Genomic DNA, 14,486 nt, shown 5'->3' on the forward strand with positions numbered 1-14,486 from the left:
TATATGTAGCCTTCTAATTATAAGCACTTTTATCATTTCTAGTTCAAAGACCCAAACTAATATGTTACATAAACTCAAGAAAGAATATGCAATATTATATTTAGATCGTTTAATTTCTAATGAGATAATCCCACGTTTTGTTTTTCATATAATATGGAATTTGACACAAATTAATCCTACTTATTTAGGACACCATGCTACTCATAGTAGCATGGCGTTCTAAATAAGCAGTACTAACTAAATCAGGTTATAACAAAACTGTTTACCATTTTGGTTAATTGTTTACAACTTTTAATTTGGAATTTAAGATGCCACATGTTGGAGGAATTCATTTGGGAGAATATTGTTTATTGAATTCTTGATTTATACAACAATATAATGCTTATATTTATAGCCTTTACAAAATGAACCTAGACACTTAAAACCAATGAATTTAAACTAACATTATACAAGATAAGATCTTAATTGATGCTAATGAACAGTAATTGATATAAAAATAATAGTTTAAATTAGCATCTCCCCGAACTCAAGATGGTTGCAAGAAAACTAGGGTTGCAAACGAACCGAGCCGCTCGAGAGCGTCGAGTCAAGCTAGACTCGAGTTCGATACTCGAGTCGAAATCGAGCTCAAAATATTAAGCTCGTTAGCTCGCAAGCTCGAGTATATATATATAAATATATATATTATATATTTTTTATTTTAAGTATATATATATTTTTTATTTTAAGTATATATATATTTTTTATTTTAAGTATATATATATTTTTTATTTTAAGTATAAAATTACATATATATTCTTAATATTTTTTAAGAAAAAATATTATTTTATTTATTTATTTTTAAAATAAAATAATTATTTTTTTATTTTTTTCGAGCTCGAGCTCTGCTCGAATCAAGTCGAGCTCGAGCTTGAGTTTTAAATTGTCAACTCTTCGAGTTCGAACTCGACTTTAATAAAATTAAGTCAAGATTCGACTCGATTAGATCAAAATTCGACTCGACTCGGCTCGTTTGCAGCCTTAAAGGAAACCAACTCCAGTTTGCACATGATCAGATCATTTGGGAGAAAATTATATAAGGTAAGATCCTGATCGATGCTAATGAACAGTAATTGATATAACAGAATATTTTACATTAACGGCACAAGTGACCATACCTAATTGAAATTCAAACTAATTTCAAATATATCATTTTAATTGTATATAGCTAATCTGGTATCAAGCCTTAAACTTGCCGTATGCATCTTTTCTTACCGTAGAAAAAGGCAAAGAGGATTTTTATTGCTTTAGTTGAACTACAAAGAAAGGCTTTCGAACATCTCTTATCCTTAACGTAACACCTCGATTAGCATCGGCGTTAAAAGGGTTAAAGGCACTCAACCCCCAACATTTGTTGTCCTTTGCGCTTGCCTACCGTTATTTTTGTCGAGCTCCGTCCCATCTATTAAGTCACATCAGTTTTTACCATTTTTAAAAGTTTTGATTTTACCTTTATCTTCATTTTTCTCTATTCTTCCTTTCCCTGCCTAGACTTCTCATGTCACACATTTCTACAATGAAATCATTTTTTTTTTTTTTGGGAAGCTGAGTTTCCAAAATATTTCACTTCTACTGAATACAAATCTAAGGATATTAAGTAAATTCAAAATTTTGTTTTTTAAAATTATGTGATATTCTTTTTTCTAATAGTTTTATAATTGTTTGTGTACGTGAAATGATTTTGTTTTTCATATCATAGGGAACTTGACACAAATTAATCCTACTTATTAGGACATCACCTTAAGTTGCAATCATGACCTTTTCAAATCAACTAACACCACTAACTGAATATTAAGAAGACTTAGTTTGCAAACAAGATTAGTTGTGGTACGAAATTTCTCTGGATTTATAATGGGTAGAAGTGCATGAATATTAACTTCTTAACTTCTAGAAACAATTACTCCTAGTAAGGTTTGACTAGGTGATATGGAAAATTACAATGGCATTGGATAGTACGTTCTATCACAAAACCTTTTTTTGAGTTTGGATCAGATTAGTGCTCTAATTTATTATTGCATATACAACTTAGTATATTTAGTTAGAGGATTCGAATCCACCCAAACTTTTATTTAATAAAAAAAATATTTTGTGAGGGTATCTAAATCTAAAAAAGATAAGATTAATTTCTGGCTGCTCCTCGTAGCTAATTTTCTAGAATTTACCACACTATTCTTCTTGGGAATTATTTTCGCTAAACGGCTAAAAAATATGGAAGGTTAAAAAAAAAGCACCAAATCATCCACAGGTGACAGTTGATTGCAGAATTCTAAGAGGAAATGGAGTGGTACATGTAAAATTAAGTTTTTGTAATAGCACTCTGTTTTCAATAATACCTTATGTATATCCCTAAAAAATAATGTAAAATTAAGCATCAATCAGGGCTCTCTAAGGAGTAAGTTCAAAGTATTAGTTGTATTCAGAACATTCAAAGATAGCATCTCACTAGTACCTGTTGGAAGACCTTACGAGGAATTCAAGAATTACATCACGAACTTTTCAAACTTTTTGCCATTAAAGTAAAACTCTAATCAGGAAATTAACACTGATAGGGGACCGTTCCAATTGTTATATACCTTTCTTGTTCTTTATTTTTTTTCATAGGAGCAGGAAGGGAAAAACCAATATTGAATGCTCAGAATGTTAGCTAGATAAATGCATCTACTTTTTTTTTTTTTTGGTCAATCGTCAACCCTACTTCTACTCCTACGCTATTCTAATCTAACTACGGGGGAGACCCAACTGGATCTATGGGGAACCGATGGAGACAGAACCACCACCGGATCAGACGGATGCGTGATAAATTGATGGTGGCACAAATGTGGCAAATTGGTAGGAGGCAAGGTTTTGAACCCTTGCCTCCCACCCCACCAAAGCTTCAAAGGCTTGGTGGTGGCCATCAGCCTTAGGCTGATGGTTAGATAAATGCATCTACTCAGTTGCTGAGAAAAGATTCATCTTGCTGTGACTTAATATTTAAGTATAAAAAGTCACCAACCTAACCTGTAGACCTAGGTGTCAATCAGGTGTAATTGTCTTCATGTGATAGAGATAAACTTGGCGAATAGTCAAATGAAATATGCCCATATATAGCTTCAAATCTTTGCCCAAATGCCTCGAACTATCAACTAAAGAGTTAGTGTAAGAAATACTAGATCTCGTCCACAATTACCATGGGAGCTCCATTCCTGATAACCATAGCCACAATGGCACTATTTTCATCCCTTGCTATCGCTTCTGATCCTAGCCCTTTGCAGGATTTTTGTGTTGCAATCAATAATCCCAAAACTGCTGGTAATTCCTTATACCTATCAGAGAATGTTGCAAAACATTTCTCTTTTTCTAAGTACAATTTTCGTGTCCTGTCATGTTTTGGCTTGACTTTTAAGTTCTCTCTTTATTACTACTCCCTCCGTCCTATTTATTTAGTCATGTTTGAAGAATCCAACCTTTTAAAAATAGTGATTTGATTGTGATGGTTGTGCTTCTCTTTTCAATTTTACCCCCACAAATTCAAATTTTAAATTTAAATGGTAACATGCATATGATTAGAAAGAAAAATCATATTGGAAAGAGAGACTAAAAGGTGTTTTGACTTTTGTAACATAACAATTGTCTTAGGATATTCCAAAATAGAATGGAAAGTATGACACTTTCAATGAGACGGAGGAAGTATTATTATTATTTTCACAACATCGTGGGTTTGTTTTTTCCGCATTGTCACATTATTAACAGCTAGTTTTTTGAATGCAGTGTTTGTGAACGGAAAGATTTGCAAGGATCCAAAGGTTGTGAGTGCCAACGATTTCTTCTTCCACGGATTTAACATACCTGGAAATACAAACAATCCAGTTGGTTCTAATGTCACTCGTGTGCTTGTCGACAATCTACCAGGGCTCAACACTTTTGGAATTTCCCTAGCTCGTATCGACTTCGCTCCTTATGGTGTAAACACACCTCATACTCATCCGCGTGCAACCGAGGTCATATTTGCGGTAGAGGGCACTCTGGCTGCTAGTTTTGTCACTTCAAATCCACCAAATAACATGAAAAATCGCCTTTTTACCAAAGTCTTGAATCCAGGAGATGTTTTTGTGTTCCCACAAGGTCTGGTTCACTTCATACAAAATCTTGGGAAGACGAAGGCTCTTGCATTTTCCGCTTTTAGCAGCCAAAATCCAGGGGTCAATACTATTGCAAATGTAGTCTTTGGAACAGAGCCCCCCATTTCTCTAGGTGTTCTTGCTAAGGCATTCCAAGTTGACAAGAAAGTCATTGACGCTCTTGAGGCACAGTTTTCTTGAGACAACTCGAAAGGATCCATGGACTTGTCCTAAATTCTACTAGCATGACTTTTGTGCTATGTATGCACAGGGCATTGCAAAGATTGATTTGATAACATCATAAAACTGTATTATATGTGTGAGCATAAAGTGATATATTATTAAATAAGTTAATCTCTCCTTTTTAGTTCAAGTTATTTTTGTTGAAATGGAAGAAAAAATGAAGATGACAGCGTTAGAAAATAATGACCTTGGTGAGTTTTACTGATTCGACTTGATTTCGACATTGTTCGGGTAGAGGACTGAATTATTAAAATTTGGCAAACGTAAATTAATCGGCATCAGATAACTCGCTACAAAATCGACTAAAAGAAGTTAGCTAAACAATATAGGTATCTCTTCTGTTTCTCAGTAAACATTTAGTTAGGGTCTAACATGTCAAAATATTTTTGATACTTCTAAGGCAAGTGTATGTAAACAGGAATGTATATTGCTTGTGCTTCTTCAAAGAAGGAACCGCCAAGAGTGTAGAAAAAGAGATGCCCGCCTAGTGTCTGCCCACATCCTTCGTCCTGTGTCAAATTCCCAGCGATAAACATAACATGCAACCGTGCTGCAAGGCTAGGCTAGAATGCCTAATGCTTGTCTCACAACGTTCTAAAACCAACTCATGTACCGTTTGGCGAATTGCCGAATTCTTGGGCAATTATCAAAGTGGCAAAATAAGACAAATAATGGGTAGTCATCATTATTAAGAAATTTAATTGCTACTTTTGTAAGGGTTATTATCACTTTACCCCTTTAACGTTCGATGCAACTATCAATTTTCCCCTTAATGTTATCTTTTAGTCAATTTATCCCCAAGACTAACGGTCAAACTTAAGGGAGTTTGTTAATTAAAGTAAAAAGACAAGTTTAGCCCTTAAAATTATTATCACTTTACCCCCATAAACTGTAGTCTCATTATCAATTTACCCCATAAAGTTATTTTTAGACAATTTATCTTACCATTAAACCAACTTAGGAAGTTAAAAAACTTTAGAAAAAAGTACCCTCTATTTTGTATAATAAAAATAATAAAAAATTTAGAGTGGCTCTTCTCCTCTTTAGTATCAAAAAAAAAAGTCAAAGTATTAGTCTCTTTTTTCTTGACAATCTTATTAATATTAAAAAAAATAAAAAGATTGGGAAGTGGAGGGAGAGAGGGGGAGAGATAGAGAGATAGAGCTCAATTCTTTTTTTTAAAAAATATAAATAAGAAAGAATTAAATACTTTTATTATTTTAAAATTATTTTACTTTACCGTTTACCACCATGTTTCAATCCTAATTATAACAATCTTAAATTAATACGATAATGTTATACTTTTCTTTATTATTATTTTTTTTTTTTTTGCAAAATCTAATTTTCTGTCTCCTTCTTTCCTATCTCTTTTTCTTTTTCTAGTATTAATAAGTGTGAAAAAAGAAATTTGAGAAAATCCTTTTATTTTTATATTTTTGGATCTCTTAAAGTGAAAAAAAAAAGAAGTATAATCATTTCAAATTTTTTATTTTTAATGATATATATAAAAGGGTAAATATATTTAAAAAATTTTGACCATACTAGTTAGATTAACGATGAAATAAAATGCCTAAAAAATAATGTTAGGAATTAAAGCGATTATATCACTATAATTTAAAGAAATAAAGTAATAATAACAATATAGTAATGCTATAGAATAACAGGGTATTTTTGTCCAAAATTTTTTAACATGTTGAGTTGAATTACTTATGGGGGTGAAGTGACTAAAAGATAACGTTAGGAGATAAACTGATAGTAGTAATATAGTTGAAGGGGGTAAAGTGATAATAACCCTTTTTGTAATGATAATTGAAGAACACAGAGGAAAAGGGGAAAATTTTAAATTGAATTGACATATAAAAAATAATTTATAAGATGGGATTTGTCTCATCAATTGGCGTGGGGAATCTTGCTCAGTTGGTCATAAGATCGCCTTATTAAGGCAGAAGTTGCAAGTTCAAGCCCAGCCATTGCATTCAACTTAAGTGAAAGCAACTTATGAGCCCAAAGGTGAAATGACTTTTAAGTACTTCTCAAGTCTAAGAATGAATATTCAACTTTGTCTTTTTTCTTTCCTTTATGGGTTGATTTTTTTTTGTCGATATGATAGACCTACAATTATTCTATACTACAGGGAGGGGAGAACCTGAAGAGGTCGGGGGAAAACGAAGAGGATTGAACTACCTATTGGTCCAGACGAGTACACGATACACTCGTCTGAAAGCCACTTGAAGTGCCTTGCCACATTTTATGGGTTAATGGATTCACGACAAACCAAATAACAAAAAGTCCAACCTACCTCGACAAGGCCAAAGTCCAAGACAAATGACATATCTTTAAGTTTGTCTTCTGTCATTTTTTCCCTTCTGGGGTTGATGGATTTATGACAAAGAAAATAAGCAACAAGTCCAATCTACACCAAAAAGGGCAAAGTTCAATACAAATAACATCATCATTGGGGGTGGGTGACAACAAATCACCAGCTCAAGTAGTTGGATCAAAAAAACTCGTGAGCTTTCAATATATATATTAGTATATAAGTGGGAGGTGTTGAATTCAAAACTTATCACTTACATTCACTCTTTTGGTACTATTTAATTCATCCCTCCTCCACACATATATATATATATATATATATATATATATATATATATATATATATATATATATATATATATATATATATTATTTATTTATATTATATTTTTATTTATTATTGTGAAATGTTGAATATATATTTTTTAAAATTATATGTAAAATATAAATTTATATTAGGTGAGCTCAATTAAGTTTAATTGAATTCGATTAGACTAGACTTGATTGAATTCGAGTTCGAGTAAAGTGAATTAAAGTCAATTTGACTTCTAAAAGCTCAAAAGCTCAACGAATAAAAAGTAATAGTTAGCACGCAAACACCACAATTCTGTGGCACGATTCAAATCCAACCACCAGCTTATCATTTGAAACAATAACAAGTGAAAAAAATTAAACCAACAGCCAAAAAAAAACAAATAAAAAAACTCCAGCTAGCTCCACACGCAGGTGAAAACTGCACCTCCTCCGTGGGCTGACTGGCTGGCTGGCTGGCTGGAGACTTGAATCATGGCCGCTGTCTCTACAGCCACGGAGGCCGTTGAAACTCCTCGACATCGTTGAAGGAAGCGTGGACTACAAAGGCCGTCCGGTCAAGCGATCCAAATCCGGTCGATGGAGATAACTAAATCGGGTTTGTAACAAAACTAATTACCTTTTTAGTTAATTGTTTACAACTTCTAATTTGGAATTTAAGACGCCACCTGTGACTATACCATATTAAAATATAAATCAATTAGTTTTGTACTCATTCGTTGAACGAGAATCTTCGAAAAATAATAAACTATTTAGTCAATTTTATAAAAATGTCGATATGAAATACAAACTTAATGTATATTTTATTATAACCTTTCTTAAGTATATTACTATGTGCGCATCATAATATAAAGTATTCTTATAATATAAATATGAAAATCTAATTCAGTGAATAATAATTCAAAAATGGAAAAAATAACATTCGACAATACCATAACATTTAAAAACTTGAAAAGAAATAAAAAGTGCACTAATGTCTATTTGCCCATACATAAATTTCGCAAAAAGAACCAAAATAAATTTTCTCATTTCAGTTCATAATCACTCAAGAGGCATAGGCCAAATGCCTATAATATGAATATTTAACAACAGTGGAAGACATAGAAAACATAGTTCAACTAAAGTAACTAACAACAATAATAGCTAAACATACAAAATTTCTGAAGAAATATCTTCGTCAATTGATTATTAAAAATTTAAGAACAACATGGGACGTAATCAACAAAAGCATTTACTTCCATAAAACTGAACAATTCAAGATGAAACTGTTCCAGATTATAGTTACAAATTGTATTTACAATTTTGGACAACAAAACCCATGATCACTCACAATTCAAGATGAAAATTTAGTAGACATTTGTCTTTGCAAAAGGAACGAAAATAAATTTGCCTCTCTCAGCTCATGATCACTCAAGAGGCATAGGCCAAATGCTTATAATATGAATGTTTAACAGCAGTGAAAAATATACAATAGATAGTTCAACCAAAGTAACTAACAAACTTACATATGGTTGGGAAAAAAAGACCGGAGAAAATAACAAATTCAACTCTTGGAATATGCGCTGAGTAAGGATCCACCGCACCAGCTACAAGCCCAGTACCTTGGACAAACGAAACAAAGGCAAATTAACAAATATCTAACATACATCCTATAGCATATGAATGTTGTCCAATTCAGTGGAAACATCTAACATGTTTCTATATGAAAACTTATGATGAAAATACTATTTTAAATCCTATCTCTTCATACAAAACAAATAGAAAATCAAACCAAAACACACAAAATTCAAGATATGTTATTAAATTCTTACAATTGAAGATGAACATGTCTTTTAAAAAAGAAAAATGTGTATCAAAGAAAGATTTACCTGATAATCTAGAGAAGTGGAAACCCAAAATCGATGCTTTAATGTGCCAACCGCTTGCACTGGAAATACCTAACCATATAAAGAGGCTATATGTAGGCATAAGAATTGATAAGCATATAAAGAGATATTGATAAGAATATCAAAAGTAGTTTTATCTTAATTTAAGTTGCTGAAAGTACGTAACTTTGGGTAGAAAATAAGAATTGATAAGAATATAAAGAGATATTGATAAGAATATAAAAAGATGATAATAAAAATTAGTTTTACTAAAGGCGTGCATGCTAAAGAAATTATACGGGTCATACATTGTTGTTATACCTAGAAGTTCACAAACCAAAAGAGATAATAAAAAATAGTTTTATTAAAGGCGTGCATGCTAAAGAAATTGTACGGGTTATACCTTGTTGTTATACCTAGAAGTTCACAAACCAAAAGAGGAGCAAGCGGCCGCAAATATATAATTATGATAGAATGATAATCGGCCGCGAATATAGGATAGAATGCTAAGGACGGTTTTATAAGCCATACATGGATGATAAGGACGGTTTTATATTTGAAATTTAATTTAGATAGATATTGATAATTGATTTCGTGCTTATGAAAAGAGAGAGATAAGCTCCATATAGAGCATAGGTTATTTTTTTAAAAAAAGGTGGAAATCGTGGAATAAATGAACAAAGGCAAAAGAAGAGAGAGATGGAAAAGCGTAGGTTATTTTATAGAGTGTGTTGAAACCACTTGCCCTGTCGTTAAGCCACGTAGGAAAGAGAAAAGTATAAAGTGATAAGAATGAAAATACGACTTTATTATATATATATATATGATTTCAAATATCATTTTAAATGTATATAGATAATCAGGGATCAAGTATTTCCTGCATCTATCTATTCTTATCCTAGGAAAAGGCAAGAGATATTTATTCGTCTAGTTGAACTAGTAACAAAGACTTTCGAGCATCCCTTATCCTTTACGTAAGTACATATATCATTTTCAGGAAAGAGGCAAAGAAATTCCTCTGGCCAGTCTGGAAGTGAATGATTTTTCAATTACGTGGTTGGAATTTAACTACTTCCCATATTTTCAAAAACCAGGTCATGAAAAATGATTACCTAGAAGCTGGATAAGTATTGGAGTTTAAGTTGCAATCATGACCTTTTGAATCAACTAACACCACTAACTAAATATTAAGAAGACTTTGCAAATGAGATTAGTTGTGGAACAAAATTTGTTGGGATTTACAGTGGGCAGAAGTGCATGAATATTAACATCTTAACTCCTAGAATAAGTAGGGTTTGACTAGGTGATATGGAAAAATACAATGGCCTGGGATAGTACTCTTTATCACAAAACCTTTGAGTTTGGATCAAGTTAATGCTCTAATTCATTATTGCATATCCAACTAAGTATATTTAGTCAGAGGATCTAATCTAAAAAGGATAATTAAGATTGAATTTCTGGCTGCTTCTCATAGCTAACTCTCTTGCACGAAGGAGTAATTTCGAAGTATTAGTTGTACGTTGAACATTCAAACAAAGCACATCGAGGGAGGGATTATAAGTAGCGGTTCTTGGATTCAAACCTCCTGCTTACAATATAAATAAATAGAAAGCCATATCATTAGAATCTATTGGAAGTACTCGATATCAGTTGGAGGAAGTTCAAAAGAAAAAAATTATTATATCTAGAATTACATGGATTTCACGAATAGCTTCATGACCTTTTCAAACTTTTTACCATCAAAGTAAAATTTCAACCATTGAAAGTTCGACCATTTTCCAGTAAAGGACTAGCCATGGAGAAATGATTGGATTGGCTAGGGCATAACATTGAGGGGGGGGGGGATTCAAGAAAAAGAAAAAGAAAAAAATTTAAAAAAAATGCGTTCAGCTAGATACATGCATGTACCTAGTTGTTGAGGAAGGATTCATCTTGCTGACTTAATTAAGTATGAGAAGTCACTAATTAACCAACCTGCAGACCTAGTTGTCAGGCACTCTAATTTTCTTCAAACCATCAGCCAAATCCCTCAAACCATCAGCCAAAGAGTTAGTGTAAGAAATACTAGATCTCATCCATAATTACCATGGGAGCTCCATTCCTCATAACCATTGCCGCAATGGCACTACTTTCATCCCTTGCTGTCGCTTCTGATCCTAGCCCCTCGCAGGATTTTTGTGTTGCAATCAATGATCCCAATACTGCTGGTAATTCCTTACAACTATCAAAACATGTAGCTGATAGACGAATTTTTCCAAATGTCAAGGGTCAATGGTAGTAATAAAATGACTTGGAATATTCCTAGAGTTGAATCTAGAGGTAGGAGTTAATTTTTCTATTTTAATTACTATGAAAAATAATAAATTAAAATTAAAAATGTTTTTAACTACTAATTAAGAAATTAAATAGATAATCAAACCAAACAGCGTAGTGGTAAGAAAATAATTGGCAAAACTCGAGGTTCAGATTTTTTATCCAGAGTTAGAATTACAATCCAGTTAATTTCTGGACATACCAAGTGTAGACACCAAAATTTTATTATCTTCTTTATTCCATTTTTATTTTTATTTTATTGCTTTTTCTTTTTTTCTAAGAAAATCATTTTTTACTTTATTTGATTATTTGCTTGGCTTTGTAGGAAAAAAGCAGAAAACAAAACAAAACAAAATGAAAAATATCATTTTTTTCAAAAAAAATATATATTTTTCTGCCCCACGCATGCGTGTGCTGTATCACCTTCTTCATTCGTACCAGAAATAGGCAGTGTTTTGAAAATCGGACTAGACCGGCCAGTTCGACCGGTTGAATCGCAGACCGGCCATGTCACCCGGTTGAACCGCGAACCGGCCATGGCACCGGTCCGATTCTATGTTAAAGTTGACTTTGTTAGAAAACCGGTCAAACTCGTGAAAACCGTTGAACCGGATTGAACCGGTTTTCAAGTTCCCCCCCCCCCCCTTTTTTCTGTTTTGCAAAATGCAACTATCAAGATTCGAGCGCAAGACCTTTGTAATAGAAAATCAATGTAGTAACCATTGCACCGTCACATCTTATTAGCTTTTTTTTATAACTTATTTATATAAAACAAACACCCATATTTCTTTTTTCCATTTTTTTTACAAAATCTCATCTTCTCATGACTCTTTCTTTTTAATCTTCAACTCTCTCTCTCTCTCTTCTCTTTTCTTTTGTCACTCCCTTTTTAATCAAATCTCTTTAGTTTTAATTTATTGATATTTTCTTCCATCTTTTAATTTTGTTTTTTCCATTAAATTGAAAAAAGTTAAAAAAGAATTATTTTTCTTTAACCCAAATTATTTAATGCCACAACCACTCACTTTTATCTCATTTTTTGTTTCTTATCAAGTTTGCATTTCTATTTTCAATTCTCTTGACTTCCTTCAAACTCCAAACTTCCTTTTTTAAATTGCAATCTCTAAATCTCAAAAACGTAAATTAAAATTTAAGTTCACAATGTCTAAATTCTCATAGAGGTGAATTTTGTATAATTTCAAAATATTGTGATATTTTTGGGTTGGATTTAAGATTTTTTTAGTAGATATAATTGAAATTGAGATGAAATTTATTTGTTTCAACTAAAAATTTAAAAAATTTATTTTTGAAAATCCAAGCTATTAAAAAATAGTAAAATTTTCATCATATAAAGTTTTAAATTAGTCCAGTGCATGTCTTAGTTCGTGCATACATATATTTATATAAATTATTTTTAAAAAAATTTATTGAACCGGGATCTAACCGGTCCGACCGGTTGAATTTCGACCCTTTCACTTCATCGGTTCAATTGACGGTCTGGGTTTTAAAACATTGGAAACAGGTACAAAGGAGAGTTGGAATTTGGAGGCATCAAATTTGCATTTTTTTTCCTTTACTTTTTTCCCAAGTCTGGCCAGTACAAAGGCCACCTCACCCTACAAGATTTATCAAGAAAATTCTGGAAGAAAAGCCATCAAATGGCCCAAAATAACCAGCAAAAAACCAACTCTCATCCTCACCATTGAGGTGAGGTGATAAAGGATCGAATAAGCTTGGTGAAGAGTGTTCGTGCTTCATGGCTCATGAGTCGAGACGTGCAAGTGGGCTCGTGATCAAATTGAGTAGAAGGCATGTTTCTTGGCTCGCATTCATCAAGACATTTCCCGAATTGCTCCTTTGTAGGCAAGCACTCGATTTGAGGACAAATCGTCTTTAAGAGGGAGGGAATGATGAGAAAATAAGATCCAATGATTCAAGTTCAGGGAAATTCATTTTACAAGTCTTCACATTCCAATAATGGTTATCGGGCTCAAGAATCATTGAAGATCCAAACCTGTGTCATGCTTATTTCTTGTTATCATTTATTTAATTGAGTTTCCAGCAATGTTAATTGTTAATTAGAGTTAATTTAAGAGTTAAGTAAGTTGTTTGAATTAGGAAATAAAGGCTAAGGTCATGTTGACCGTAGTTAAGCCAATTGATTTAGTTAGTTTCCTATTCTAGTCTAGTTATAGTTTTAGGAAAGTAGTTAATTGTTTCCAAGTTGGTTTAGGTCTTTGAGTCTTGTAAAAGGCTATAAATAAGCCTCAAATGTCAACATTTTTTATAGTCAAGTCAGATGATGAATAAAATTTGAGAGTTTTCTCTTTCTTATTCCTTGAGAACGGTCCTTGATATAAAGTGAATCGTGTCTCCTTTGTTCAAGTTTTGGTTTATCAATTCAAGACCACGTTGAATTGTGGCGCCATTCTACCAACACATCTTGGTTCGCTATCTTGTTGAGTTGTGGGTCGCGATTAGATTCAAGGTTCGTAATTTTGTGGGTTAGAGGGGTCAAGGTTGTTCCATTTTTGTATCCATAACCTGGTCTAGATAGATTCTTCTGCTGCCTGTGCAATTCATTTCTTCGAGAAGGGGAGCTTGGAGAATCAAGTTCGCATCATGAGGGTTTTGTGGTTCTCATTTCATTTAAATAGTAAAAGACATAGCTTTAGGGCAAGAAGGAGGTAAGAAGAGTCAGCTGCACAAAAAACTGAGGTGGGAGAAAAGAGAAAGAAAGAGAGAAAGAGAAAGAAAACAAAGGGTTTTGCAGAAAATTTTCAAAAATAACAAGCTGGCCGCCCGTGATCTTAGAGCTCGATTTTCTCTTTCGATACAACTCCGTTGGGGGAGATCTTGATTTCTGGGTAATCTAGCATCTTAGTAGAAGTTTCATTTAGAAAAATTTCGAAAAAAATGCTGCAACCCCTTCGAATTGAGGCTTGAACTTGCTACAGTCACAATTCTTGAACATTCTTCGACGAAAGTTGCTGTACGTCCATTGTTTCAGCTCTTGGATCCGTTCTCCTTGAGGTTTACCGCGCTTATTCAACTCCACAAAGCATTAGAGGTACCCTGGTTCATTCCTTTTATTTCGTACATGCTTAGATCTGTACTAAATTGGTTGAAAAATTGCTACACATCGTTTGGTTTCTTTACTCTGCTATTTTCTCTTTCTTGTTGCAGCCCATTTGTTTAATCTTCCGTTGAATCCTGTATTTCGGTGATGAGATCTTGTGTTAATGTTTGAGGTTGCATAGCCTTATGTGTCTAGGTCCGAAATTTGGAAATTATTTTG

The 14,486-nt window shown here is 32.8% G+C and overlaps 1 protein-coding gene across 1 annotated transcript; it reads left to right on the plus strand.

The window, feature by feature from the left end:
- The first annotated feature begins 3,139 nt into the window (after nucleotides 1-3,139).
- Nucleotides 3,140-4,497, plus strand: LOC113712798 (germin-like protein subfamily 1 member 14). Its single transcript, XM_027236378.2, has 2 exons — nucleotides 3,140-3,330; nucleotides 3,790-4,497. The coding sequence occupies exons 1-2, from the start codon at nucleotides 3,210-3,212 to the stop codon at nucleotides 4,338-4,340; spliced, it is 672 nt and encodes a 223-aa protein (XP_027092179.1). The 5' UTR covers nucleotides 3,140-3,209; the 3' UTR covers nucleotides 4,341-4,497.
- Nucleotides 4,498-14,486: the final 9,989 nt, after the last annotated feature.

This window comes from Coffea arabica, chromosome 10e, assembly GCF_036785885.1.
Source record: "Coffea arabica cultivar ET-39 chromosome 10e, Coffea Arabica ET-39 HiFi, whole genome shotgun sequence".
In the NCBI taxonomy this organism is placed as follows: domain Eukaryota; kingdom Viridiplantae; phylum Streptophyta; class Magnoliopsida; order Gentianales; family Rubiaceae; genus Coffea; species Coffea arabica.